The 27,937-nt window shown below is 62.2% G+C and overlaps 1 protein-coding gene and 1 non-coding gene across 2 annotated transcripts; both read right to left on the reverse strand.

The window, feature by feature from the left end:
- Window positions 1–1,555: 1,555 nt before the first annotated feature.
- On the reverse strand, window positions 1,556–27,884 carry PLXDC1 (plexin domain containing 1). Its single transcript, XM_064174248.1, has 15 exons — window positions 27,630–27,884; window positions 26,326–26,557; window positions 24,645–24,784; window positions 19,533–19,676; window positions 18,049–18,118; window positions 17,238–17,360; window positions 15,969–16,087; window positions 15,684–15,783; window positions 13,114–13,209; window positions 11,605–11,686; window positions 8,353–8,413; window positions 6,241–6,373; window positions 4,863–4,898; window positions 3,416–3,582; window positions 1,556–1,773 (listed from the first exon to the last, which is right to left on the reverse strand). The coding sequence occupies exons 1-15, from the start codon at window positions 27,882–27,884 to the stop codon at window positions 1,654–1,656; spliced, it is 1,878 nt and encodes a 625-aa protein (XP_064030318.1). The 3' UTR covers window positions 1,556–1,653.
- Window positions 27,575–27,646, reverse strand: TRNAC-GCA (transfer RNA cysteine (anticodon GCA)). Its single transcript has one exon. It is a non-coding gene; the product is annotated as a tRNA-Cys (tRNA).
- Window positions 27,885–27,937: the final 53 nt, after the last annotated feature.

The raw sequence follows: 27,937 nt of genomic DNA on the forward strand, positions 1-27,937 counted from the left end.
CCTTCAGCCTGGCTTTGGACATCTCCAAGGTCCTTTCCAACCCAACCCACGTTGTGAAACTTGAATTGTGGTGGCACAGGAGGAGTAGAAAAGCCTGAGGGGGTTTTGGTGGGGAAGTTTTTGGGGAGGTTGTGATCTGCTTCAATCCACAAACCCAGACCAGACCTGGCCCAGGCTCAATAAAGGAAAAGAAAGAAAACAGGGAGAAAACCAACCCCAAACCCCAACAAAACCACACCAAAAACCTGTGCCCTACCTTGAGGAAGCTCTAAAATGCCACCAGGGTGATCTCCAGGGGGGTGCCAGCTCTGTCACCTCTCCTTATCTCAGTGCCAAGCCCACCCATGAGCTTGGGTTGCCATCAGGGTTTAGCCCTTGGGAGGATCTGGCTTTGACTCTGTCCCCATCCACCCCAACCTCCTCTCTTCCTGCTGGGCCAAGTGGCCACACCACGAGGATGGATTTTGAGGGTCTCTATGATGATTTTTTTATCCTCCTTTCACATTCTTTTGGGTCTTAATTAGTCATTTAGAGGCCTCAAAAGTTGGTGCTTGGCTCAGCACCATCCTGAAGGTGAAAGCTCTGCAGGGTTTTGCTCCTCTACTGACTCAGGTTCCCCTTGCTGTAGAGGGAAGCTGATGGTGGAGGAAGAGGAGGAGGAGGAAGAGGAGGGTGGTGGAAACCCAACTGGTGGATGCCAAGACAAAGACCTGAAGCTTCTCAAGCCATGAAGACACAAGGAGATGTTGTCCACCTCCAAAGAGGTGGAGAAAGGGAGATGGGAAAGGGGAGGAGAGCCCTGGAGAACCAAGCTTTAGTTCCCCTTGGGCCACCAAGCAGCCAGGAGAGGCAACCAACTCTTCCATCCTGAGTGCCAAGTGTGCAGCAAGCCCCATCCATCCTGGCACCCCTTAGGGCTTGGAGCAACCCCAAATCTGCCCAGCCCAGGTCATCTCCCGACCCTTTGGTGCCCCTCTTAAGGCTGCTGGTGGAGGAGGGAAGAGGTCAGCTAGGCACAGAAGGGGCAGAGCCTGGGCATGGAGGGGGGCAGAACCCAGGCACAGTTTGGAGGGAGAACCTGAGCATGGAGGGGGCAGAAATCAGCCACACAGAGGGGAGCAGAACCCAGCCACAGAGAGGGGCAGAACCCAGGCACACAGAGAGGGGCAGAACCCAGGCACACAGAGAGGGGCAGAACCCAGGCACACAGAGAGGGGCAGAACCCAGGCACAGAGTGGGTCAGAGCCTGAGCACAGAGAGGGCAGAACCCAAGCACAGCTCACACAAAGCTACAAAACTGCAAGGTTGTTGTTTTGGTTTTCTTTCCTCCCAGCACAGGCAGGGCTGCAGGCAGGCTCTGAGCTCCCAGCTGGCTGCAGGCAGGCTCTGAGCTCCCAGCTGGCTGCAGGCTCTGCTGTCCCACCCTGGGTCCCAGGGCTGCTTCCATCCAGGAATGTCTCCATCCAGGGCTGCCTCCACCCAGGGCTGCCTCCATCTCCCTGCCTCACTTCTTTGCAGGTGCTCCACGAGGTCTCTTCTGCCTCTGCTTTGCTGCTGCTGCTTTTCCAAGAGGGCAAAGACTTTGCAATAGAACAACAGAAGTCTCCCAATGCTTGAGAGGGAGGTTGGAGGTGCAGGGGTGGGGGGAAGGTCTCAGCACTGTTCTGCTTCCACAAAGCCTTCCTTCTCCTGGCTGGATGCCTCCACCTCTGAGTAGGTGGCATGGTTGGTGTGGTTCCTGAACTTCATGGCAGGCCAATGGTGTGGCCTTCTCTGGGGACAGAAACAGAGCCTTCAGGATGACAGAACTAAGGAGGCTTGGGGATGGAAGGGACCTCCAAAGGGCAGCCAGACCAACCCCCCCTCCCACCATGCACTCAGCGCTGGAGAGACCCCAACTGGAGTACTGCATCCAGCTCTAGAGGCCCTGGGACAGGAGGGATAAGGAGGAGATGGAAGGGGTCCAGAGAAGGGCCACAAGGATGAGCAGAGGGCTTGGCTGGGTGATCCTGGAGGTCTCTTCCAACCTGCTTGATTGAATCTGTACTGTGAGGAGAGACTGAGGGAGTTGAGGCTGCTCAGTCTGGAGAGGAGAAGGCTCCCAGGGGACCTTCTTGTGGCCTTGCAGTATCTGAAGTGGGCTACAAGAAGGCTGGGGAGGGATTTTTTAGGCTGTGAGGGTGTGATAGGACTGGGGGGGGATGGAGCAAAGCTGGAGATGAGGAGATTCAGCCTGGATGTTAGGAAGAAGTTCTTCAGCATGAGGGTGGTGAGAGCCTGGCAGGGGTTGCCCAGGGAGGTGGTGGAAGCCTCCTCCCTGGAGGTGTTTGAGGCCAGGCTGGATGAGGCTGTGGGCAGCCTGCTCTAGGGTGAGGTGTCCCTGGGCATGGCAGGGGGGCTGGAGCTGGATGGTCCTTGTGGTCCCTGCCTGATTCTATGACATCCCCTCCACTGGAGCAGGATGCTCACAGCCTTGCCCAGCCTGACCTTGACTATCTCCAGGGATGAAGCCTCAACCACCTCCCTGCAGCAGTGTTCCAGCACCCTCCTGGTGCAGAACCTTTTGGTCCAGGCTCTGACAGAGCATTGCATTAAAAGCATTTAGGTTGGGAAAGACCTTTAAGATCAAATCCAACCATTCATAGAACCCCAGAACCAAGCAGGCTGGCAGAGAGCTCCAAGCTCAGCCTGGCATCCAGCCTGGCACCCAGCCCTGCCCAACCAACCACACCATGGCACTCAGTGCCCCAGCCAGCCTTGGCCTCAACACCTCCAGCCAGGGGCACTGCACCACCTCCCTGGGCAGCCCATTCCAGTGCCAATCACTCTCTCTGCCAACAACTTCCTCCTCACATCCAGCCTGAGCCTGCCCTGCCACAGCTTCAGCCTCGGTCCCCTTCTTCTGGCCCTGGGGGGCCTGGCAGCAGAGCCCAACCCCAGCTGGCTACAGCCTCCCTGCAGGCAGCTGCAGGCAGCAATCAGCTCTGCCCTGAGCCTCCTCTGCTGCAGGCTGCACCCCCCCAGCTCCCTCAGCCTCTCCTCACAGGGCTGTGCTCCAGGCCCCTCCCCAGCCTTGCTGCCCTGCTCTGGGCACCTGCCAGCACCTCAGCAGCTCTCTGCAATGGAGGAGCCCAGAGCTGGACACAGCTCCCTCAGCTGCTCCTCCTCCAGACCCTTCCCTGGACTTCCTCCACCACCCCAAGCCCTGCAGCCTCCCTCCTGCCCCAAGCCCTGTGCTGTCTCTGTGCCAATCTGCCTTTATTTATCCCTAAAAATCCACCCTTCCTGCCTCAGAGCTCACCCCAGTGCCTGGAGCCCACTGAGCTGAAGCTGAGGAGATGCAGCCTGGTGAGGTGGGAAGGATTCTGTGGTCCCCTGAAGCTCCAAGCAGGCAGGGAGAAGGTTCCCCACTCACCTCGAGGAAGAAGAGAGCAGCGCTGGAGGTGGGGTGGCTGCTGATGTAAATCCCTGCCAGGATGATGCCAGCCAGCAGCAGCACGGCCAGGACCATCCCCACGATGCTTCCCGTGTGGATTGGGGCTGCTGCTTCCTGGGAAGGGAGACTGCTGCTTCCCACAGCTGCTGGAAAACAGGGATTGAGCTTGGGGGGGGGGAGAGGAGAGGGGGGAGAGAGGGGAGGGAGGGGGAAAGAAGATAGAGGAGGGAGGGGGGAAGAAGATAGAGGAGGGGGAAGAAGATAGAGAAGGGAGGGGGAAAGAAGATAGAGGAGGGAGGGGGAAAGAAGATAGAGGAGGGAGGGGGGAAGAAGATAGAGGAGGGAGGGGGGAAGAAGATAGAGGAGGGAGGGGGAAAGAAGATAGAGGGGGGAGGGGGAAAGAAGATAGAGGAGGGGGGGGGAAGAAGATAGAGGAGGGAGGGGGGGGAAGAAGATAGAGGAGGGAGGGGGGGGAAGAAGATAGAGGAGGGAGGGGGGGAAGAAGATAGAGGAGGGGGGGGAAGAAGATAGAGGAGGGGGGGGGAAGAAGATAGAGGAGGGAGGGGGAAAGAAGATAGGGGGGGGGAAGAAGATAGAGGGGGGGGAAGAAGATAGAGGAGGGGGGGAAGAAGATAGAGGAGGGGGGGGAAGAAGATAGAGGAGGGAGGGGGGGAAGAAGATAGAGGAGGGAGGGGGGGAAGAAGATAGAGGAGGGAGGGGGGGAAGAAGATAGAGGAGGGAGGGGGGGAAGAAGATAGAGGAGGGAGGGGGGGAAGAAGATAGAGGGGGAGGGAGAGGGGAAGGAAGGAGAGGGGAGGGAGGGGGAAAGAAAGAATGGGATGGGAGGGGAAGAAGAGATAGGAGACATGGGGAAAAGAGAGAGGGGAGGAGGGAAGAAAGAGGGGTGAGGAGGGAAGAGAGGGAGGAGAAGGAGGGGGAAGAGAGAGAGAAGGAGGAGAAAAGAAAGATAGAGGGAAGGGAGAGGGGAAGAGAGAGAGGAGGGAGGGGGAAAAGACAGAGGGGAGGAGGGAAGAAAAGGGTGAGGAGGGAAGAGAAAGAAGGGGAAAGAGAGAGAGGGGAGGGGGAAAGAGAGAGAGGGGAGGGGGGAAAGAGAGAGAGGGGAGGGGGGAAAGAGAGAGAGGGGAGGGGGAAAGAGAGAGAGGGGAGGGGGAAGTGGGAGAAGCAGACAAACAGCGTCAGAGTAAGAGCTTGGTCCTGCCCTCCCTTTCCTACCTGCAGTGCATCAGCCGGGGAAGGACAAGAGGCCTCACCTGGGCTCCATCCCTCCTGCCTCAGGCTGCCTGCCTGTGCGTCCCGCAGCTGCACACAGCTCCCCCTGCCCCTCCCCACACCCACTGCCTTCAGGGCATCAGCGGGAGCAGAGGTGGGCAGGCTGGGGGGGGAGAGGGGGGGATGCAGCCCTCACCTGCACCTCCTGCATCCTGGCTGAGCTTTGTGTCATCTGCAAGAGGAAAACACAGGCAGAGTAAGCCTGAAGTTAGGATCCTCCTGATGGGACAAGGCCAGAGGCCAGGGCAGTGCTGGAGTCCCCCTCCCCCGGGGGTGATCACACCCCCCTGGGGGCACGGTTTAGGTGGCCAGGGTGGGGTTGGGCTGGATGAGCTGAGGGAGCCTGCCCAGCCCTGCTGGCTCTGTGCTCTGCCTGCTCAGTGCCCCTCTGAGTGGTGGTTCAGTGGCACCTGGGGCACAACCCTCTGAAGAAAGCAGCTTGAAATCCACCCGGGGTGCAAAGCAGCACAGAAAGTGATGCCCCCCCTCCCCCCCCAGCCTTGGCAAGGAGCCCAGCACCACCTCCCTGGGCAGCCTGTGCCATGGAACTGGTTGGGTTGGTCAAGCCCTGCAAGGTGACTGAGCCCAACCAGCAGCCCAACGCCTCCATGGGCACCAAACTGCATCCCCAAGGGCCATGGCCACAGGTTCCTGGAACCCCTCCAAGGATGGGGACTCCACCACCTCCCTGGGCAGCCTCTGCCAATCCCTCACCACTCTTGCAGCACAGAAATTGTTCCTCAGCTCCAACCTAACCCTCCCCTGGCACAGTTTCAGGCCATTTCCCCTCCTATCACCTGATCCTAGGGAGAAGAGACCAACCCTGCCTCACTGCAGCCTCCTCTCAGGGAGCTGTAGAGAGCAAGGAGGTCTCCCCCCAGGCTCCTCTCCCCCAGGAGAGACAATCCCCTGCATGCAGCATTAACCTGCTGTGATCCTGAGGGTGTCCCCCCCCCAGGTCCCAGCTGCTTGTTGCTCTCCACCACCAGATGGAAAAGCTTTGATGCAGGTCTGAAATGGTTCCAACCTGAAGGTCTCATCCTTGCCCTTGGCCACATCACCTCCAGTCTCCCCTCTTCAGTTTCCCCTCCTCATCCCTTCCACTGTCTCCTCTTCCCACCCCTGTCCTGTGCCCCCCCAGGTGGGTTTGTTCCTGCATTTCTTTGCAGCATTAACCTGCTGTGATCCTGAGGGTCCCCCCCCCAGGTCCCAGCTGCTTTGTTGCCCTCCACACACAGAGAAAAGCTTTGATGCAGCTCTGAAACTGCTCCCACCTGAAGGTCTCAATCTCCCCCTTGGCCACTTCACCTCCAGTCTCCCCTCTTCAGTTTCCCCTCCTCATCCCTTCCACTGCCTCCTCTTCCCACCCCTTGCCCTGTGCCCCCCCCCGGGTGGGTATGTTCCTGGCATTTCTTTGGCCATCAGCTGGCCAAAGGCAGCAGAGTGCAGGATCCCTGCAGGGGCAAGCAGTGAGGATGAGGAGGCTCTGCCACAGCCTCCCCAGCAGCCCCTACCTTCTGTGGTGAGGCTGTCGATGAAGAGGGAGGAGGAGGTGGTGACATCTTCATCCAGGGGTGAGGAAGAGCTGTCAGGAGGGGCTGAATAGTGGCCAGCTTCTGCCAGGTCCTCACAGGTCTTCTCATCTGACTGGGGAGGAGGAAGAAGAGGAGGAGGAGGAGGAGAGCTGCTTTGCAGAGAATCATGGCATGGCCTGGGTTGGAAGGGACTTTAAGGTCACTTTGGGCACCCCATGGGCACCTGCCACTAGCCCACACTGCTCCTGGCAAGCAGGGAACCACTGGGGGTGGGACTGAGCACCCCAGGGGCAGGACTCCCAAACCCTTGGGCTTCAAACACTGCAGCAGAAGCAGTCCAGAGGTGCCTGGGGTGAGAGCCAGAGGTTGAAGAAGAGGCAGAAAACATCTGGAAGCACTTAAAGCAGGACCAGTGCCAAGGATCTGGCCAAGGCCCCCACGGTCCTGACCTTCTTGCATCACTGCCTGACCCCACACAGGTCCTGGGACCTTCTTTGGCCTCGTTTGACCTTCTCCAGCAGGGTTCAGAGCTGAGCTGTCAGTGGGGAATGAAAGAAACGACCCAAACCCAACCCCACAGCAACTGCAAACCAACTCCCCCCAGCCCAAAGCAGAAGCAGATGTTCAGCTGCAGCTGCTCCTGGGGAGACAAAGGAACTGCTGCAGTCAATGGGGAGGGGAGAGGGAGAGGGAGAGGAGAGGGAGAGGAGAGGGAGAGGAGAGGGAGAGGAGAGGGAGAGGAGAGGGAGAGGAGAGGGAGAGGAGAGGGAGAGGAGAGGGAGAGGAGAAAGAGGGAGAGGAGAAAGAGGGAGAGGAGAAAGAGGGAGAGGAGAAAGAGGGAGAGGAGAAAGAGGGAGAGGAGAAAGAGGGAGAGGAGAAAGAGGGAGAGGAGAAAGAGGGAGAGGAGAAAGAGGGAGAGGAGAAAGAGGGAGAGGAGAAAGAGGGAGAGGAGAAAGAGGGAGAGGAGAAAGAGGGAGAGGAGAAAGAGGGAGAGGAGAAAGAGGGAGAGGAGAAAGAGGGAGAGGAGAAAGAGGGAGAGGAGAAAGAGGGAGAGGAGAAAGAGGGAGAGGAGAAAGAGGGAGAGGAGAAAGAGGGAGAGGAGAAAGAGGGAGAGGAGAGAGAGGGAGAGGAGAGAGAGAGGGAGAGGAGAGGAGAGTTGAAGGGAAGGGAAGGGAAGGGAAGGGAAGGGAAGGGAAGGGAAGGGAAGGGAAGGGAAGGGAAGGGAAGGGAAGGGAAGGGAAGGGAAGGGAAGGAGGGGGGGGAGAGGCAGAGAGAAAGGGAAAGGGAGAGGACACAGCCCCCAGCACCCCCCCCCCCCCTTCCCTCAGGGCTGATTCCTTCATGACTAAGAGTCACACTCCAGAAGGTGAAGGGAATAAAACTCAATCCAAACCCATCCCAGGCTGCTCAGATTGCACCAAGTGAGGAGTTGTGGAGGGTCTCAGCACCTCTGCTCTGGTCAAAGATCCCATTCTGTGCTTCTGTGCTCCACAGCCTCCCTGGGCAAACCTGGGCCAGCCTCTCCTCACCCTCACTGCCAACAATTCCTCCCTCATCTCCACTCTCAGCCTCCTCTCTGCCAGCTCAAAGTCATTGTCCTGCATTCTGGCACCCCCAGCCCTCCTCCAGAGCCCTTCCCCAGCTCCCCTGCAGCCCCTTCAGGCACTGGGAGGCTGCTCTGAGCTCTCCCTGCACCCTCCTCTCCCTCTTGTCCTGCATCCTGGCATTGGAGCTCCTTATCCTGGCACTCCCAACCCTCTCCCAAAGCCCCTCCCCAGCTCCCCTGCAGCCCCTTCAGGCACTGGGAGGCTGCTCTGGGCTCTCCCTGCACCCTCCTCTCCCTCTCCCTGCATCCTGGCATTGGAGTCCCTTGTCCTGGCACTCCCAACCCTCTCCCAAAGCCCCTCCCCAGCTCCCCTGCAGCCCCTCCAGGCACTGGGAGGCTGCTCTGAGAGCTCCCTGCAGCCCTCATCCTCTCCAGCCTGAACAACCTCCCCTCTCCCAGCCTGGCCCTGAGCCTTGGCCACTCTCTCCTGCAGCCCCATCCCTGGCAGAGGGCCCAGGGGGCAGTGGTGCCCTTCTCAGCCTCACCTTCTGGGCACAGCCATAGCTCAGCCACTCCTCCCGGTGCCTGTCGAAGCCACTGGAGCACCTGTGGGAGAGGCAGCATGGACCTGGCAGCTGAACTCCTGGCACACAGCAGGAGCAAGAGCTCAGGAGCTCACCCCCTGTGCAGGTGGCACCAGGCAGAAAACGATTCCTGAGCTTCCTGAGAGCTCCAAATGCTGTCCCCCAGTGCAGATCTGAGGGGCTGGGTGAGTGATGCCCAAAGCTGAGCTCCAAGGAGGAGGTTTCCAGCCCAGCTGTGCTGGAAGGACTCAACCATTCCTCTTCCCAGAGGAGGACAAAGCTCAGCAGCACTGCTCCAAGCTGAACAATCCATGGCCTGAGTGGGACTTTCCACTCCCTGGCCTCTGTGCCAGGCCAAGGCTGTGATCTCCACCAGTTGGGTTTTGTTGCTGCTGCTCTCCAGCAACATCTGCACAGGAAAGGGTGAGGGGGGCAGAGGAGGGGGGAAGCCACAAACCCGTGCAAGAAATGATGGAAGAGCAACAGGCAGAGAGAGATGAGCACAGGAAGAGGGAATGGAGCAGCTCTGCCCTTTGGCAGGGCTCTGGGGACACCAAGAGATGAATCAGGGCTTCAGCCCAGCCAGCAGCCAAGCAGCAGAAGGGGAGAAGCCAAAGGGAGAGCTGCAGGTCCTGCTGGCATGCTCAGGTCTTTGCTCACAGCAGAGGCAAAGCCAGGCAATGATCCCTGCCCAAGGAGAGGACTCTGAGGTTAAGGCTTTAAGGATTGATGGTGCTGAGAGCCTGGCCCAGGCTGTACAGAGAAGTGAGAGCTGCCTCATGCCTGGCACCACCACCCCAGGTCAGCTTGGTTGGGGCTGTCCCTGCTGGCTGCAGGAGGAGGTTTGGGCTGGATCAGCTCTCAAGGTCATGGACTCAGAGAATCACTGAATCAGAGACTCAAGCAGGCTGCAAGAGAGCTCCAAACTCCCCCAGCCCAGCCTGGCACCCAGCCCTGCCCAACCAACCACACCATGGCACTCAGTGCCCCCAGCCAGCCTTGGCCTCAACACCTCCAGCCATGGGCACTGCACCACCTCCCTGGGCAGCCCATTCCAGTGCCAATCACTCTCTCTGCCAACAGCTTCCTCCTCACATCCAGCCTGAGCCTGCCCTGCCACAGCTTCAGCCTGGGTCCCTTTCTTCTGGCCCTGGGGGCCTGGCAGCAGAGCCCAACCCCACCTGGCTACAGCCTCCCTGCAGGCAGCTGCAGGCAGCAATCAGCTCTGCCCTGAGCCTCCTCTGCTGCAGGCTGCACCCCCCCAGCTCCCTCAGCCTCTCCTCTCAGGGCTCTGCTCCAGGTCCTTTCAGCCCAAACCATCACAGGCTCACAGATGTCAGGGGTTGGAAAGGAACCAAAGGGCTCATCGAATCCAACCCCCCCCACCCCTGCCAGAGCAGGACCATCCAATCCAGCTCAGCTCACACAGGAACACATCCAGACAGGCCTTGAAAGCCTCCAGTGGAGGAGACTCCAGAACCTCTCTGGGCAGCCTGTGCCAGAGCTCTGTGATTTTAAAGCACTCAGCTTCAGGCTAAGAAGTGCAAACCCTGGAAGCTATTCCCCCTCCCCCTCCCCCCCCAAAACACACCTCCCCCTCCCCCAGCTTCTCTGGTGGCTTTGCCAACCCAAGCTGGTTGAGGGCCAAAGGGAGAGCAGAAGACTTGCTCCAACCTGTGGCTTCCACCCTGCTTGCCTCTGGTAACCTAAATCCTGTGGGGCCAAGCTGCTGTGGTGCAGCTGCAGGGAGCTTGGCTCCTAACCAAGGCATCCATCAGAGGCTGGACTGGATGAGCCTGGAGGTCTCTTCCAACCTGCTTGATTCTATGATCCAGAAGTTCCTCTCACAGAGAGCAACCACCAGCAGCAGCCACTTGGAGCTGGGAGTCTGCTAAACCTTCCCCACCCCCTGAGTTTGCAGCATGGCAGAGTCCTGGAGCCTTGGAACTCCAACCCACACAAGGTCCAGGCTGAGCATCAGCAAGGGAGGTTGGAGTCTGCTCTCCAGAGGTCCTTCCTAACCCTTCCCACCTGTGGTTCTGTGCCCCTGGGCTTGGTTTTCCTCCCCCAGGCCACCTCTGGCTTCACCCATGCAGGAGCATCCCAATCTCTGCCCCTACTGAGCAAGCAGTGTCACTGATAAATGAGCTTGTCCTGGCTCAGACTGTTCCAGCCCACGGGAAAGCAGCAAACCAAAGCTGATTTATGGCTTGGCCTTGCTGATGTCTCCAAATCTTTCCCCCTGTCCCAGCTGGGACCTCGCTGAGATGAGAAAGAATCAGGTGGCAGGTCCTGAGAGCAGCAGCAGCAGCAGCAGCAGCAGCAGCAGCAGCAGCAGCAGCAGCAGCAGCAGCAGCAGCAGGAGGGCTGCAAGGCAGGAGGAGGGAAGGTGCCTGTGAGGGCTGCTGGCTGAGCTCCGGCAGGAGGAGCAGGAGGAGGAGGAGGAGGTGGCTGGGGAAGGGATGAAGCTTCCCGGGAGAGCCAAGCACTTCCCAGGCACTGCTGTCCCCGTGCTGCCCCTCAGGGTGTCCCCAGCGCTGCCAGGATCTGTGTTTCTGGGTCCCCTCCCCTGCCACCAGCCCCACATTAAGGCTCCAGCGGAGCCTCACTGCGGCTCCAGCTCCTCCCTGCCAGGCACAGAGCAGGGCTGGGGCTGCCGTGGGACCAGCCCTGCCCCCTCCCCACTCACACATCCTCTGTTTACACCCCCCCACACCCCACCCCCACCCCAAAATAAAAGCCCCAAGAGCCTCCTCCCACCCAAGTGCTGTGCCCTGGCCCCAGGGAGGAGATGTCCCACAGCTGAGTGTCCCCCAGGGGCTGTGCCCTGCCTGCTGTCCCTCAGCCTCAGCCTGTGCCAGGCTCCTGCCCCTTCCCTCTGCTGCCACAGCCCCAAAGTCAGCACAAATGTCCCCAGATTTCAAGGGCACTGCCAAAAATGTGGCTCCAGCTCCTGCTCTCAGGTGGCTCCAGCAGGGACCGAGCCTTGGGGGATGTCACCTCCCAGGGGCTTGCAACCTGAGCTCAGGTCCTCTGCTCAGCCTGGCTGGGAGAGCAGCTCCCAAAATAAAGCCAAAGGCAACCAAAGAGGGGAAATGCCCACACAAAGATCCCCCCCCCGGCAGCAGCAGAGAGGAGCTGCAGCTCTCCCAGCTGCAGAAACCTCACCCAGGGAGGAGGAGGAGGAGGAAGGAAGCTTCAGCCCCCAGCTACCTCTGCAGGACGTGGCACCAGCTGCAGTTGAAGGTCAGCTTCGAGGTCACGCAGGCTTCACAGCTCTGGTGCTGGAGGCAAGCTGGAAGAGAGGGAGAGGGCACCAGTGGGCACCAAGGGAGCACTGATGGGCACCAAGGGAGCAGCTGCTGGGAGCTGGTGGCATGGGGAGAAGCAGAACAGCAAGAGAGAGTCAGAGAATCCCAGAGCCCAGCAGGCTGGCAGAGAGCTCCCAGCTCCTCCAGCCCAGCCTGGCACCCAGCCTGGCACCCAGTCCTGCCCAGCCAAACACACCATGGCACTCAGTGCCCCAGCCAGCCTTGGCCTCAACACCTCCAGCCATGGGCACTGCACCACCTCCCTGGGCAGCCCATTCCAGTGCCAATCACTCTCTCTGCCAGCAGCTTCCTCCTCACATCCAGCCTGAGCCTGCCCTGCCACAGCTTCAGCCTGGGGCCCCTTCTTCTGGCCCTGGGGGCCTGGCAGCAGAGCCCAACCCCACCTGGCTACAGCCTCCCTGCAGGCAGCTGCAGGCAGCAATCAGCTCTGCCCTGAGCCTCCTCTGCTGCAGCCTGCACCCCCCCAGCTCCCTCAGCCTCTCCTCACAGGGCTCTGCTCCAGGCCCCTCCCCAGCCTTGCTGCCCTGCTCTGGGCACCTGCCAGCACCTCAGCAGCTCTCTGCAATGGAGGAGCCCAGAGCTGGGCACAGCACTGCAGGGGTGGCCTGAGCAGTGCTGAGCACAGGGGCACAAGAACCTCCCTGCTCCTGCTGCCCACACTGCTCCTCAGCCAGCCCAGGATGCCATTGGCTCTGCTGCCCACCTGGGCACTGCTGCCTCCTCTGCAGCTGCTCTCTCACAGCACCCCCAGGGCCCTCTCTGCCTGCCTGCTCTCAGCCACTCTGGCCCCAGCCTGCAGTGCTGCTTGGGGTTGCTGTGGCCAAAGTGCACAACCTGCCCTTGGCCTTCTTCAGCCTCCTCCCCTTGGCCTCTGCCCACCCATGCAGCCTGCCCAGGTCCCTCTGCAGGGCTCTGCTCCCCTCCAGCAGCTCCACACTGCTCCTAGCTTGGTGCCAGCTGCACACTCACTGCTGCTGGACTCAATGCCCTGCTCCAGAGCATCAATGAAGACACTGCCCAGGCCTGTGCCCAGCACTGCTCCCTGGGGCACAGCACTGCTGCCAGCTGCATGTGGCACCATCCAACCCATCCAGATTCCCAGATCTCCTCTCTGGAGGTGTTCCAGGCCAGCTTGGATGAGGCCTGGGCTGGTTGATGGACGCACTGGAGCTGGCACTGGCTAATCCTCAAGGTCCCTTCCCAAACCAACCCATTCCATGACCCTGTGAATGCCAAAGCCACCAGGGGATGGGGGGCAGCCTCCAGCAGCTGCTGAAGCCAACCTCCATCAGCCTTTGGCTGGAAGTGGGAGGCTGTTGGGTGAAACCAGGGGGTGGGGGTGGGTGGGCATGGCCTGGGGCACCCCTGCAAGCCCCCCTCTCAGACTCACTGGGCAGGGGGGTGAACTCCACAGCTGACAGGTTGGTGATCCTGCTGGTGTCCAGCTCCACGCGGTGGTACTCGTAGATGGTCCTGCGGCGCGACTCTGCAACAGGGACCCCTGGCATCAGCCTGGGGGCAGCTCCCACCCTGCACAGGGCTCTGCCCCACCACTCAGGACCCTCTGTCACCCCACACACATCCCCTACCCTGTGGGGTCCTGGGGATGAAAGGTGAAAGTGGCCCCAGGTGCCAGGGTGGCAGAGGGCAGAGTGCGCAGGCTGCTGGGCTGCAGGGGAAGCTGAGAAGGGCTCAGGCTGGAAGGGAGCTCAGAGCTGAGCTGCTCCAACCTCACTGCCATGCCCAGGGACAGCTCTCAGCAAGGCTCAGCTGCTCCAGGCCTCATCCAGCTCCCAGGCAGGAGGCAGCCACAGCCTCCCTGGGCAGCCTGGGCCAGGCTCTCACCACCCTCACACTCAGCAGCTCCTTCCTCAGCTCCACTCTCAGCCTGCTCTGCCTCAGCTCCAAACCATTCCCCCTTGGGCTGGCTCCAGACCCCCTCAGCAGAAGTCTCTCTGCAGCCTCCCTGCAGGCTCCCTCCAGGCACTGGCAGCAGCTCTCAGCTGCCCCTGGAGCCTTCTCCTCCCCAGCTCCCTCAGTCTGTGCTCACAGCAGAGCTGCTCCAGCCCTGGGCTCATCCTTTGTGACCTCCTCCAGCGGTTCTGTGTCCTCCTCCTGCTGTGACAGCAGAGCCGGAGGCAGGGTTGGAGGTGAGGTCTGAGCAGAGCTGAGGAGGTGCTGAAGGGCTGTCAGGGCTCAGGTTTGCCTCTCTTCAGCTCCCTGTCCCCATCTCCCGCGATGGAGCCTCTCCAGCCCTGCCTGGCTGCACAACAAATTGTTCCTCCGTGACTCAGCAGCCTCCTCCCCCCACCCCAACGCCTCGGCCCCGTCCTCCTCCTCCTCCTCCTCCTCCAGCCCAGGGCCCAGCAAGGTCTGTCCTGCAGACTCCAAAATCTTCTCCCAGGTGGTGCCACCAGCCAAGGTGCTGCACTGGCATCCTCCTCAGCTGCCGGCATCGCCAAACCTGCCCCTCCAGCTGCTCCTGCGAGCTCTGCTCCTGCCTTGGAGACAGCAGGGGAGCAGGACCGAGCACTCCTGCCTCCTCCTCTCCTGCCTCCTCTCCTTCTGCCTCCTCCTCTCCCTCCTACCTCCCTTCTCTCTCATCTACCCCTCTCCTATCCCTCTACCTCCCTCCTCTCTCATCTAAGTCCCTCCTCTCTCCTTCTACCTCTCTCCTCTCCCTTCTACCTCCTCATCTCCTTTATACCTCCCTCTTCTCCTTCTATTTCCTCCTCTCCTTCCTACCTCCATCCTCTCCCTTCTACCTCCTCTTCTCCTTTCTACCTCCCTCTTCTCCTTTCTACCTCCTTCCTCTCCCTTCTACCTCCCTCTTCTCCTTCTACCTCCTTCCTCTCCCTTCTGCCTCTCTCCTCTCCTTCCTACCTCCTTCTACTTCCTCCTCTCCTTTCTACCTCCTTCCTCTCCCTTCTGCCTCCCTCTTCTCCTTTCTACCTCCTCTTCTCCTTTCTACCTCCCTCTTCTCCCTTCTACCTCCCTCCTTTCCCTTCTATCTCTCTCCTCTCCTTCACCCTCCCTCCTTCCCTCCACTTCTGGTTTCTCCATCTCATGAGGTTTGGGGGTTTTTGTTGTCCACTTCTTCCATTTCCTCTCCCCTCACCCCCACCCCCGGGGCAGGCAGGAGGTACAGGCAGAGCTCAGCAAGCCCATGGGGATAGAGGGCCCCATCCTGGGCAGACAGGACAGGTTGGCATCATCCAGCCTGGCCCAGGATTGTACACAAAGCCTCATCAAGGGGGCACAAAGGAGGCCAGGTGGGCACCAAGGAAAAAGCAGCCATGGCAGGTGGGGAGATGCAGCCCAAGGGAGGTGGCCCAGTGGAGATGTTCCTTGAGAGATGCACCCCAAGAGAGATCCTATTCAAGGCAGAAGCTCTTCCAGAGATGAACCCCAAGGGAGATGTACCCCAAGGGAGATCCTACTCAAGGCAGAAGCTCCTCCAGAGAGATGAACCCCAAGGGAGATCCTACTCAAGGATTAAGCTCCTCCAGAGAGATGCACCCCAAGGGAGATTCTACTCAAGGATTAAGCTCCTCCAGAGAGATGAACCCCAAGGGAAATGCACCCCAAGGGAGATCCTACTCAAGGCAGAAGCTCCTCCAGAGAGATGAACCCCAAGGGAGATCCTACTCAAGGATTAAGCTCCTCCAGAGAGATGCACCCCAAGGGAGATTCTACTCAAGGCAGAAGCTCCTGCAGAGAGATGCACCCCAAGGGAGATGCCCCAGGGAGTGTGGGACCTGAGGGGCACCCACAGAGCCAAGCCCCACACTCCTCCTCACGCTGCCTTGCTCCCACCACAGGCCCAAGCAGTGCATCCTCATGCCTTGGAGCTCCCAAAGATCTCCTCCCCCTGTGCCCAGCTGTGATGCCAGAGGCATTCCCAGGGGATCAGCTGCTTGCCTGCCCCCTCCCCCTGGCTCCTGGGGCAGGAGGGCTCACCAGGCACGTCGGGAGATGGGTTGAGGATCATGAAGGCATCCGAGAGGCCAGCTTTGACCGGGTGCTGGGTGGCACTGATCTGCAGGACGGGCACTGGGATCTGCAGCCGAGGAGAGAGGCTGAGCTGGGCCCCAGCCCTGCCCTGGGGCTGCTGCACTGCTCCGGCGGCGCCAGCAGTGCCCAGCCCCAGCCTGGGACCGAACACCAAAGCTCCTCCCAGACCCACGGGGACCTCCCCCATAGGGACCCTCCGGCCCTGCCCTCCCCAGCAGAAACCTCTCTCACCTCCTTGTACCCAAAGATGATCCTGCCAGAGCTGTGCAGGGCTGCCTGGAAGGTGAAGCTGCCCAAGTCCTCCTTCCCCTGGAGATAGACCTTGTCCCACTGCACCACGAACACTGTCCCTGGAGGAGAGACCAGAGCCACGCAGGCCTTCCACCATCTCTCCTTGCCCCACACTTCAACACCTCAGCAGCTCCACTCCAGCATCACCTCAGCAGCTCCACTCCAGCATCACCTCAGCAGCTCCACTCCAGCAGCTCTCAGCAGCTCCACTCCAGCATCACCTCAGCAGCTCCACTCCAGCATCACCTCAGCAGCTCCACTCCAGCATCACCTCAGCAGCTCCACTCCAGCATCACCTCAGCAGCTCCACTCCAGCAGCTCTCAGCAGCTCCACTCCAGCATCTCTCAGCAGCTCCACTCTCAGCAGCTCCACTCTCAGCAGCTCAGCAGCTCCACACCAGCATCTCAGCAGCTCCACTCCAGCATCCCTCAGCAGCTCCACTCTCAGCAGCTCCACTCTCAGCAGCTCCACTCTCAGCAGCTCCACTCTCAGCAGCTCAGCAGCTCCACACCAGCATCTCAGCAGCTCCACTCCAGCATCCCTCAGCAGCTCCACTCTCAGCAGCTCCACTCTCAGCAGCTCCACTCTCAGCAGCTCCACTCCAGCATCTCAGCAGCTCCACTCCAGCATCTCAGCAGCTCCACTCCAGCATCTCAGCAGCTCCACTCCAGCATCTCAGCAGCTCCACTCCAGCATCTCTCAGCAGCTCCACTCTCAGCAGCTCCACTCCAGCATCTCAGCAGCTCCACACCAGCAGCTCTCAGCAGCTCCACACCAGCAGCTCTCAGCAGCTCCACACCAGCAGCTCTCAGCAGCTCCACACCAGCAGCTCTCAGCAGCTCCACACCAGCAGCTCTCAGCAGCTCCACTCTCAGCAGCTCCACACCAGCATCTCTCAGCAGCTCCACTCTCAGCAGCTCCACTCTCAGCAGCTCCACTCTCAGCAGCTCCACTCTCAGCAGCTCCACTCTCAGCAGCTCCACTCCAGCATCCCTCAGCAGCTCCACACGACCCCAACCTCCAGTAGAGCAGAGCCACGGAGCAGCTCCTGCCACACTTCCCTACCACCTCCACCCAAGCAGCCTCTTCTCAACCCTCCCCCCACGCTCCCACCTGCCCCCTGCAGCCTCTCCCTTTGCTCCGCAGCGCTGAGCTGTGCCCAGCTCCACCCGCAGGGACCTGCTGCGTGCCCCGGGGGCAGGGCTCACCGTTGTCCATGTACTGCACGGTGGAGCTGGGGGAGAAGCTGGGGTTGAAGTTGGCCATCAGGGGGGCGATGTACTGCGTGGCCGTCAGCATGCGGTGGATGACGTCCCCCGTGAAGAGAAAACCTGAGTGGGCAGGGCAAGGTCAAGCAGCCCACGCGGGTCCTCCACTGCCCCTTTGCTGACCTCTCCCCGCCCTGCCCTGCCCTGTCCTGCCCTGCCCTGCCCTGCCTCGCTCACCTCTCCCTCAGCTTTCCTCCTTGTCTGCCTCTGCAGCAGCACCAATTCCCCCCCACGCACACACACACACACACAAACACCGTCGGGCACCACCAGTCCCCTACCTTGGGCACCACCAATCCCTCTCCCTGGGCACTACCAATCCCCCTCTGTGCACTACTAGTCCCACTACCTGGGCACCACCAATCCTCCCTGGGCACCACCAATCCCCCTCCCCGGGCACCACCAATCCCTCTCCCTGGGCATCACCAATCCCTCTCCCTGGGCACCACCAATCCCCTACCTTGGGCACCACCAATCCCTCTCCCTGGGCACCACCAATCCCCTACCTCGGGCACCACCAATCCCCTACCTCGGGCACCACCAATCCCTCCCTGGGCACCACCAATGCCCCCCAGGCACCGGCATCGACGCAGGGAGGGGGAGATTTGGGGGTGCAAGGAGGAAGGTGGAGGAGCTGCAGCCTCTCCTCTGCCTCTGCTCCTCACCTGGCGCTCAGAGCCAGCTCAGAGCCAGCAGCAGACCAGGTCCAGCCCTTCCCCTCCCCCCCCACGACCCCCGGACCCCAACTCACCGCCGGTGGCGATGGTGACCTGGCGCAGGAGGTGGCCGTAGAAGGGGAAGTCGAAGGAGAGGACAATCCTCTGCGGGAGGGAGAGGAGGAGAGGAGCAGGCTCAGCCCCCGGGCATGCAGCGGGGCAGGGACACCCTCCCGGGGGGGCAGGGATAACCCTCCCGGGGGGGCAGGGATAAACCTCCTGGGGGTGGGGGCAGGGATAACCCTCCTGGGGGTGGGGGCAGGGATAACCCTCCCGGGGGTGGGGGCAGGGATAACCCTCCCGGGGGTGGGGGCAGGGATAAACCTCCTGGGGGTGGGGGCAGGGATAACCCTCCCGGGGGTGGGGGCAGGGATAAACCTCCCGGGGGTGGGGGCAGGGATAACCCTCCCGGGGGAGGGGGGCAGGGATAACCCTCCCGGGGGGGGGGGGCAGGGATAACCTTCCCGGGGGGGGAGGGCAGGGATAACCCTCCCGGGGTGGGGGCAGGGATAACCTTCCCGGGGGTGGGGGCAGGGATAACCTTCCCGGGGGGGGGGGTGGGATAACCTTCCCGGGGGTGGGGGCAGGGATAACCTTCCCGGGGGGGAGGGGGGGGCAGGGATAACCTTCCCGGGGCTGCAGGCTCCCGGGGACAGAGCCTGGAGGGGTGCAAGGAGGATGGGATGGGGGTGGGGAGGGGAATGGAGACGAAATGAAAGAGGATTGGGATCGGATGGAGAAGAAGATGAAAGGGAATGGGATTGGGATGGGATGGGATGGAATGAGACTGGGGTGGGATGGAATGGGGCTGGAATGGAGAGGAAGTGGAATGGGATTGGGATGGAGATGGAATGAAATAGGACTGGGATCAGATGGAGAAGATGAAGTGGAATGGGATTGGGATGGGATGGAGATGGAATGGGATTGAAGTGGGATGGAGATGAAATGGGATGGGATGGAGATGAAAGGGAATGGGATTGGGATCAGATGGAGATGGAGGTGAAATGAAATGGGGCTGGGATGGAATGGAGATGAAATGGGATTGGGATTGGATGGAGGTGAAATGAAATGGAATTGGAATGGGATGGAGATGAAATGAGATAGGGTTGGGATGGAGATGGGGATGGGGGTGGGGATGGATGGGATGGGGATGGGGATGGATGGGATGGAGATGGGGATGGGGGTGGGGTGGATGGGATGGGGAAGATGGGATGGAGATGGGGATGGAGATGGATGGGATGGAGATGGGGATGGGGTGGATGGGATGTGGGTGGGGTGGATGGGATGGGATGTGGGTGGGATGGGGATGGGATGGAGATGGTGTTGTGGAGGTGCCAGGGCCCCAGCAGCTCCCCCCCATCAGCTCTGCTCTGTGAGGCTGTAGGAACCCAAACCCTTGCCCAGCCTTGGTGCCCTCCAGGCTGGCAGAGGGAGGTGGAAGGGCTGCTGAGTGGCCTGGATGAAGTGAGACCCCCCCCCAGACCCCCCGAGGAAAGCCCAGCTGGGGGCTGCCCCTCACCGAGGCCTGCCGGTGGGTGTTGGAGAGGATGCCATGGACCTTCACCTGGCTCCTGTTGGCTGCTGCCAGCTCAACCCACAGCCCCCGCGGGAGGGCGTCCCCTGGCCCGTAGATGCGGGACACGTAGTAGCTGTGGTTGTCCTCCTGCAGCCGGGGGGGGACAGGGGACAGGGGGCACAGGGGGCACAGGGGGGAAGGGGGGGGACAAGAGGGGACAGGGAGGGACGGGGGGAGACAAGAGGGATGGGGGGGGACAAGAGGGACGGGGGGGGGACAGGAGGGGACGGGGGGGACAAGAGGGGACGGGGGGGACAAGAGGGGACGGGGGGGACAAGAGGGGACGGGGGGGACAAGAGGGGACGGGGGGGACAGGGGGGGACAAGGGGGGACAAGGGGGGACAAGGGGGGACAAGGGGGGACAAGGGGGGACAAGGGGGGACAAGGGGGGACAAGGGGGGACAAGGGGGGACAAGGGGGGACAAGGGGGGACAAGGGGGGGACAGGGAGGAACAAGAGGGGACAGGGAGGGACAAGAGGGACGGGGGGGGGACAAGAGGGACGGGGGGGGGACAAGAGGGACGGGGGGGGGACAAGAGGGACGGGGGGGGACAAGAGGGGACAAGAGGGACAGGGTGGAATAGGGGACACAAGGGACAGCATTATCCAGGTTGCTCCCTGGAAATGCAAACCCCCAGCCCCAGCTGGGAGCAGGCTGGAGCCAGGCTCAGGCTCCAAGCAGCAGCAGGAGCAGCAGAGCAGAGCCCTGTGTGGGTGCTGAGCAGGGGGGGAAGGCGCAGAGCAGCTCCCCAGGAGCAAGGGGAGGGCAGAAGGGAGGGCTGGGGCCGGTTGTGACTCAGGGCAGACTCCAGCCGAGCAGAAGCAGCACTCCCAGGGAGAAGCTCTCCTGCTCCAGGAGCAGGGCTGGGAGCTGACTGCTGAAGGCAGCAGCAGAAGGGAAGCAAAGCAGCTGAGGAGGTGGAAGCTCAGGAGAAGTGCTCAGCCTGGGAGCAGGCAGCCTGGGCAAGGTCACCAAAGGTGGGCTGCAGGTGACCCCCCCTGGAGTGGGGGAGCTGCAGCAGTCACCAAATCCTCTCTGGGCTCTTAGAACCCCAGAACCCAGCAGGCTGGCAGAGAGCTCCAAGCTCAGCCTGGCATCCAGCCTGGCACCCAGCCCTGCCCAACCAACCACACCATGGCACTCAGTGCCCCAGCCAGCCTTGGCCTCAACACCTCCAGCCATGGGCACTGCACCACCTCCCTGGGCAGCCCATTCCAGTGCCAATCACTCTCTCTGCCAACAGCTTCCTCCTCACATCCAGCCTAGACCTCCCCTGGCACAGCTTGAGGCTGTGTCCTGGCTGTGTTGTCACCCAGAGCCAGGGCAGGGACCTTGGGCACCCCTGCAGCTGGTTGGGAGCTGTCTGGGTGAGGAGCTGAGGGCCAAGCTCTGCCAGCTGTATGCAGGGGAGGTGCTGGGGCAGGGCTGGGCTCAGTCACCTTTAAGGTCATTTCCAACCAGTTGGATCTAAGATCCCCCTCAAGGATCCCCCTGGAACCATTCCAGGTCAGGCTTGATGTGACCCTGAGCAGCCTGCCCCAGCTGGAGGTGCCCCTGCTGATTTGGGGGGGGGTGGCCAAGATGACCTTTGAGGGTCCCCTTTACAACCCACCACACTCTGGGGCTCTCTGGAGCACGCAGGAGCTGTGCCAAGAACCCATCTCAGGGTGGGCAAAGGAGCTGTGAAAGGGCACAGAGCTCTGCTGGCATCCTTGGCATGCAGCAAGCTGGGGACAGGAGAAGAGCAGGTGGCACCCCCCCCCCCCCCCGGGGCACTGCCAGCCCCTGCCATGCTCACAGCAGCAGCTCCCAACCTCCTCCCCAAGGTGGCTGGGACACAGCTGGGAGCTGTCACTGAGGCTGGGGGGGGGCGGGGGGGGGAAGGGACACACAGAAGGGGGTGGGAAGCATCTTAATTTTCCTTGGGAAAGCTGCTCCCTGCCAGCACCTGGCACTGTGCCACCCTCACCACCCAGCCCCATCTGCTGCTGCTGCTGCTGCCACTCAGCCTCCTCCCGACCCCTCCACCCCCAGCCTTTTCTCCCCCCCCCCCCTCCCCTCCACCTCTCTGAGGCTCCTCACACCCCCAGCCCTGGGTGCTGGAGGCAGGGATGGGAGGCATCAGCCTGGGGTTGGGGGGAGGAGGGGGGGAAGAAAGAGAAAGCAAAGCTCCTTCCCCCCCCCCCCCGAGTTTGGGACAGCTGGGGGGGGAAGAAGAGGGGGGGAAGAAGAGGGGGGGAAGAAGAGGGGGGGAAGAAGAGGGGGGGAAGAAGAGGGGGGGAAGAAGAGGGGGGGAAGAAGAGGGGGGGACCAAGGGGGGACCAAGGCAGAAAGAGGTAAGAGCAGAGGTTAAGAGCAGGAGGTCTGGGGCAGGGCAGAAAGAGGTAAGGGCAGAGGTAAGGGCAGAGGTTAAGAGCAGAGGTTAAGAGCAGAGGTTAAGAGCAGAGGTTAAGAGCAGAGGTTAAGAGCAGGTCTGGGGCAGGGCAGAAAGAGGTAAGAGCAGAGGTTAAGAGCAGAGGTTAAGAGCAGAGGTTAAGAGCAGAGGTTAAGAGCAGAGGTTAAGAGCAGAGGTTAAGAGCAGAGGTTAAGAGCAGAGGTTAAGAGCAGGTCTGGGGCAGGGCAGAAAGAGGTAAGGGCAGAGGTAAGAGCAGAGGTTAAGAGCAGAGGTTAAGAGCAGAGGTTAAGAGCAGAGGTTAAGAGCAGAGGTTAAGAGCAGAGGTTAAGAGCAGGTCTGGGGCAGGGCAGAAAGAGGTAGGGCAGAGGTAAGGGCAGAGGTAAGGGCAGAGGTAAGGGTGGAGGTAAGGGCAGGAGCAGGAGGTTTGGGGCAGGGCAGTTAAGTGGAGAGCAGCCCCTATGGGGCAGAGCTCAGGGAGGGACTGACACCTCCCATCCCCTCTGGGTCCAGAGCTGCCTCTCTGCATCCCAAAACTACAACATTTGGGGGGGGGGGGGAGAGGGAGGCTGAGAGGAAAACCCCCTCCAGAGCCCAGGCTGGCAGCTCCCAAGGTGACCTCACACCTTCCGTGGGGCAGAGGAAGGGAGGAGATGCAGCAGGACAGCAGCAGCAGCAGCAGCAGCCCTGACCTCGACCTCAGCTTTGGGGCAGATGTTCCTCAGCCCTCCCCAGCAGTGCCAGGCCCCAGGAAATTGCTGCCTTCTCCTGCTGGGAACCACAAAGTCCATCAGAGCCTCCCTGTGGCTCCCAGCACCTCCCAACCACTGCCGTGGCCGTTGCTGGGTTGGGTTTTCCTTACAGCAGGGATCTTCTTTTCTCTCCTGGCTCCTGCTTCCATCCTTGGTGCTGGCTGAGCAAGGCCAGGATGGAGCTCGGGGAGAGTGGAAACAGCTCCAACTCTTCCTCCCCTGGGTGCTGGGGGGTGGGGGAGGGTCCTAAGCCCACCACATCCACAAGGTAGCTGCCAGCAGTGGCATCAGGAGGGCGACTCACCAAGGAGCAGAGTCACCTCCACCCCTTCACCACAGGGTAAGGGATTGGGGGGGGGTCCCATCCTCCTCCTCCCACCCCCCCCCCCCTCCCCAGGCACCTCCAAACTGGGCAAAGTGCCCAAACTTGGGCCGCTGAGGGACTCCCAAACCTCACCACAAATAAGCAGGAGCTAATTGAGGGCAAGCAATTAGGGATGTGAGAACCAAGTCAGACGTCCCCGGAGGTGCCACTGCTCCAGGAGCTCATTAGCAGCCTGCCAGAGACACCCCCAGCCCCCTCCACCCCCTCCCAGCTACACACAGCCCCTCCAGCAGGTTTGGCCACCAGGACCACCTCAGTGGCAGCAGCAGCAGCAGCAGCAGCAGCACCCCCTGAGAAGAAGCTGAGGACCCTTCTCTTGCCACCGTGGCACCGTGGAGAGTGTCCCCAGGGCCTGGCAGGGCTGCAGGGCAGGGCTGCAGGGCAGGGCTGCCCACAGGGGCTTGGAGCAGAGTCCCTCTGTGCTGGGCTGTGATTATCCTGCAGCCTGCTGGGACCCAGACCAGGAGTGGAAAGCAGAGGCAGCAGCTCCCACCAGCTCCCACCAGCTCCTACCAGCTACTATCAGCTCCCACCAGCTACTATCAGCTTACATCAGCTCCCAGCAGCTCCTACCAGCTCTCACCAGCTCCTACCAGCTCCCACCAGCTCCTACCAGCTTACATCAGCTCTCACCAGCTCCTACCAGCTCTCACCAGCTCCCAGCAGCTCCTACCAGCTCTCACCAGCTCCTACCAGCTCTCACCAGCTCCCATCAGCTCCTACCAGCTCCCACCAGCTCCCACCAGCTCCCACCAGCTCTCACCAGCTCCTACCAGCTCCCACCAGCTCACATCAGCTCCCACCAGCTCCTACCAGCTCTCACCAGCTCCCATCAGCTCCTACCAGCTCTCACCAGTTCCTACCAGCTCCCATCAGCTCTCACCAGCTCCTACCAGCTCACATCAGCTCTCACCAGCTCCTACCAGCTTACATCAGCTCCTACCAGCTCTCACCAGCTCCCATCAGCTCCTACCAGCTCTCACCAGCTCCTACCAGCTCCCATCAGCTCCTACCAGCTCTCACCAGCTCCTACCAGCTCACATCAGCTCCTACCAGCTCACATCAGCTCCTACCAGCTCCTACCAGCTTATCAGCTCCTACCAGCTCTCACCAGCTCCTACCAGCTCTCACCAGCTCCTACCAGCTCTCACCAGCTCCTACCAGCTCTCACCAGCTCCTACCAGCTCTCACCAGCTCTCACCAGCTCCTACCAGCTCCTACCAGCTCTCACCAGCTCTCACCAGCTCCTACCAGCTCTCACCAGCTCCTACCAGCTCTCACCAGCTCCTACCAGCTCTCACCAGCTCTCACCAGCTCCTACCAGCTCTCACCAGCTCTCACCAGCTCTCACCAGCTCCTACTAGCTTACATCAGCTCTCACCAGCTCCCACCAGCTCCTACCATCTCTCACCAGCTCTCACCAGCTCTCACCAGCTCCCACCAGCTCCCAGCAGCTCCCTGCCCAGGCTGGCAGCAGCTCCTAGCGGCCGAGCTGCGGGCAGCTGCTGCCCCAGGGCTGGCTCACCACGATGCTGGTCTCGTTGGCCGGCAGAGTGTCGATGGCCAAGCTGCCCCCGCCCAGGTCCTGGCTGATGCGGGTCCCCTCGGTGGGCTCCTCAGCTCTCCGTCGCCCTTCACCCACCGTAGAGCTCCCAGGAGGGGGTCCTAGAGGGGTAACAGAGGGGTGTGTGTGTGTGGGGGGTCGTGCTGGGTGGGGGCTGGCATCAGATTCTGCCCAGCTGGGATGAGTTTTGGGAGGGGGTCTCAGCCCTGAGAAGCTGCATCTGTGCAAGGGTAAGGGGAGGGGAAGGGTCCCTAGGGTCAGGGGTGGCACCAGGGTGCAGGGACAGGTGGCAGACACCCACGGGCAGGGCAGGAGAGATGAGATGGGGAGGGGAGAGGAGGCAAAACATCTACCCCCCCCCCCCCCCCCCCGGCGCAGCTCAGCTCACACCCGCGGGGACCACCAAAGCCCTAAGGATGGAGAAGATTCAGCTTCGGCAAGGGGGAGGGGGGCACCGGCGTGGCCCCCAACCATCGATGCCCTCCTCCAGGCTGCCACGGGGTCAAGGTACCAAGGGCAGACTCCAAGCATCCATCCCTGTGTCCCTTGTCCCCATCCTGCCTCATCTCCAGCCCTGGAGTTGGGGGGGGGGGGGGGGGGGGGAGCAGAAGCTGCGAGCCCAGCACGGAGCCGGGCGGGGGGGGCTGGGGGGGGGAGAGAAAAGCCATTTGGGACCAAATCTGCAGAGACTGAGGAGGTTTCCTGGCACAGGCAACGCTCGCCCACGGGCAGGGACCGAGTCAGGACGTCTGTCCCCCGCGAGTGGGACAGCAAAAGCACCCAGAGGGGCCGTGGGATGCTCCCACGCCAGCTCCTGCCATCCCTTCCCCCCCCCGCCCCACCCCGGCAAGGGGGAGCACATCGAACCCTGAGGGGCTCCTGAGCTGCCCCCTGGGGCTGGGTCCTGTGCCCAGCAGCGACCAGAGAGGGGAAAACTCCCCTGGGGGGGAGGGGGGAGTGGGTGGGATGCACCCCGGGGAGTGGGTGGGATGCACCCCACTGGTGACAGGGATGGGGCTGGGGGGGTGACACTCACCTTCCCTGGGGGCACTCTGGGGCCCAGCTCGGAGGTGCCCCAGAGCTTGTTCCACAGACAGAGCTCTAACGAGACCCCCCCCCACGACAAGGTCCGGTGTGTGTATCCCCCCCCCCCTGCACTCACAGCTGTGCCGGGGGGTGCCACGGGTGGGGGACTCCTGAGTGGGAGCATCCACAGTGTCGCCCCCCCCCCCACCCCCGCCCAACACCCCAGGGCTGCTCTAGGGGCGGGGAGGGGGAGTCCAAGCACCTCGGGGTGCCAGCATCATCCCCACCGGGGGGGTGGGGAGACCACGGGGACCCCCTCCCCCGCCCCGGCAGGTCCCAGAGCACGAGTGGCTGCTGTGGGTGCAGCGTGACAGGTACCTGCGTGCCCGGGGGGGGGGGGGGGGAGGGCAGGCACGAAGAGCCCCCAGCAGCACCGCCTGCCCACGGGACAGCCAACCCCACGAGCAGGGGTCTCGGGGGGGGCCCTGCACGGCGCTGCTCACACAGGGACCCCCCCTCTGAACCCCCCCCACCCCCATCTGCCTGCCCTCACCCCCACACACCACAGCTTCCCCCCCCCTCCTCCTCCTCCCCCCCCGGCTCCCAGCCCCCCTACCTGCGCCCAGCACCCCGCGCAGCAGGCAGAGCAGGATGAGGCCCCCCCCCGTGCATGGTGACCCCACTCGGCCCCGGCTCTGCTCGGGGTGGGTGTGTGGATGGAGGGGGGTGGGGGGGGGCTCAGCGCCCCGCCATGGGCCGGTAGCCCCCCCGGGGAGCCGCGCACGGAGCCGGAGCGGGAGCAGGAGCCGGAGCCCGGGCGGGAACCGGGGGTGGGGCCGGAGGTGGGGCTATGGGTGGGGCTGGGGAGTGGGTGGGGCTGGAGGCGGTGGCAGGACGCACACACCCCCGCGCCCCCCTCCCCCCCCATACACACACACTTCACGCGTGGGAGGCTCGGAAGCATCCCCTGCATCCCGGGGAAGATCAGCCTGCCCTGACCCCCCCCCTCCCGCCCCGGGGTGAAGTCAGTCTCCATGTGCTGACCCCCCCAGACCCCCTGTGACGTGGGGGGGGTTACACCAGCAGAGCTGAGATGCTGGGGGGGGAGGGGGTCCCCTCTCCCCCTTCATGAGGCTGCAGGTCTGGGAGGGACCCCCCCCCCGAGCAGGGCATCGCAGGCAGGAGGTCATAAAGTGCGGGGTCCCAAGGGTGGGGTCCTAAGGGTGGAGGTCCCAAGGGTTGGGGTCCCAAGGGTGGGGGTCCCAGGGTGGGGGTCCCAGGATGTGGGTCCCAGGATGTGGGTCCCGGGGGGGGGTCCCGGTGGCACCGCATAGCCCCGGGGGCGGCTCACGTCCAGCAGAGCTGGCTTCTGGCCAAGCCGATGTGAGCAGCGGTTGGGCGGGGGGGGGGCGCCAGGCTGTACCCCAGCCCCTCCATCCCTGTTTCCTGGGGAGAGAAAGGTGTGGGGGGGGGATACAAACACCCCCGTCCCACGTAGAGGGCCTGGGGAGTGACGCAGCTCCCCTGTCGTGCCCCCAACTCCAGCCCGCGGTCGAAATTGGGGGGTGGGGGGGGCTAGGGAGGGGGGGGGTCCTGCCCCTAAACTGAGGAGGATTGTGGCGGGGGGGGGCGGGGGGGCGCACAACACTGTGAGGGTCTCTGGGGGGGGGAGGGGGATGCTGCCTTGTGCGGGATAAAGCAGCAAAGGGCCAGACGAGCCCGCGGGGAGTGGGACACGACCCCACCCCCATTGCTGTCGGCTGGGGGGGGGGGGGGGGCTGGGGAGCAAAGAAAAAGGGGAAGGGGGGGAAAGGGAGGACTCCCCCCAGCCTGCGAACGAAAGGGAAGTGCGGGGACAGCAAAAGAGGGGGCACCCGGATTTGAACCGGGGACCTCTTGATCTGCAGTCAAATGCTCTACCACTGAGCTATACCCCCGGCGGGAAACGCTCTCCGCGCCTGCGCCCTTGCCGCTGACGCCAGCCCAGCTGCCTGCGCGTAGACCAGTGCGGGGCGGGGCGCCTGGGGCGCCGCCCAGTACAGCCCAGTATAGCCCAGTATAGCCCAGTATAGCCCAGTACAGCCCAGTATAGCCCAGTATAGCCCAGTATAGCCCAGTGCAGCCCACTGCACTCGTTGCACACCCGTGGTACACCCCGAGCACACCCTGGGACATCCCAGTGCATCCAGTACACAGCCAGTAACTCCATTGCACACCCCAGTACACCC

Source organism: Pogoniulus pusillus, chromosome 40 (assembly GCF_015220805.1).
Source record: "Pogoniulus pusillus isolate bPogPus1 chromosome 40, bPogPus1.pri, whole genome shotgun sequence".
In the NCBI taxonomy this organism is placed as follows: domain Eukaryota; kingdom Metazoa; phylum Chordata; class Aves; order Piciformes; family Lybiidae; genus Pogoniulus; species Pogoniulus pusillus.

Coding starts and splice junctions, on each gene's coding strand:
- PLXDC1 (XM_064174248.1), bottom strand. CDS start 27,884: ATGTCCCAGGGTGTGCTCGGGGTGTACCACGGGTGTGCAACGAGTGCA. Junction 18,119..19,532: donor ACACCCACCGGCAGGCCTCG/GTGAGGGGCAGC, acceptor TCCCTCCCGCAG/AGGATTGTCCTCTCCTTCGA. Junction 17,361..18,048: donor GGTCACCATCGCCACCGGCG/GTGAGTTGGGGT, acceptor CTGCCCACTCAG/GTTTTCTCTTCACGGGGGAC.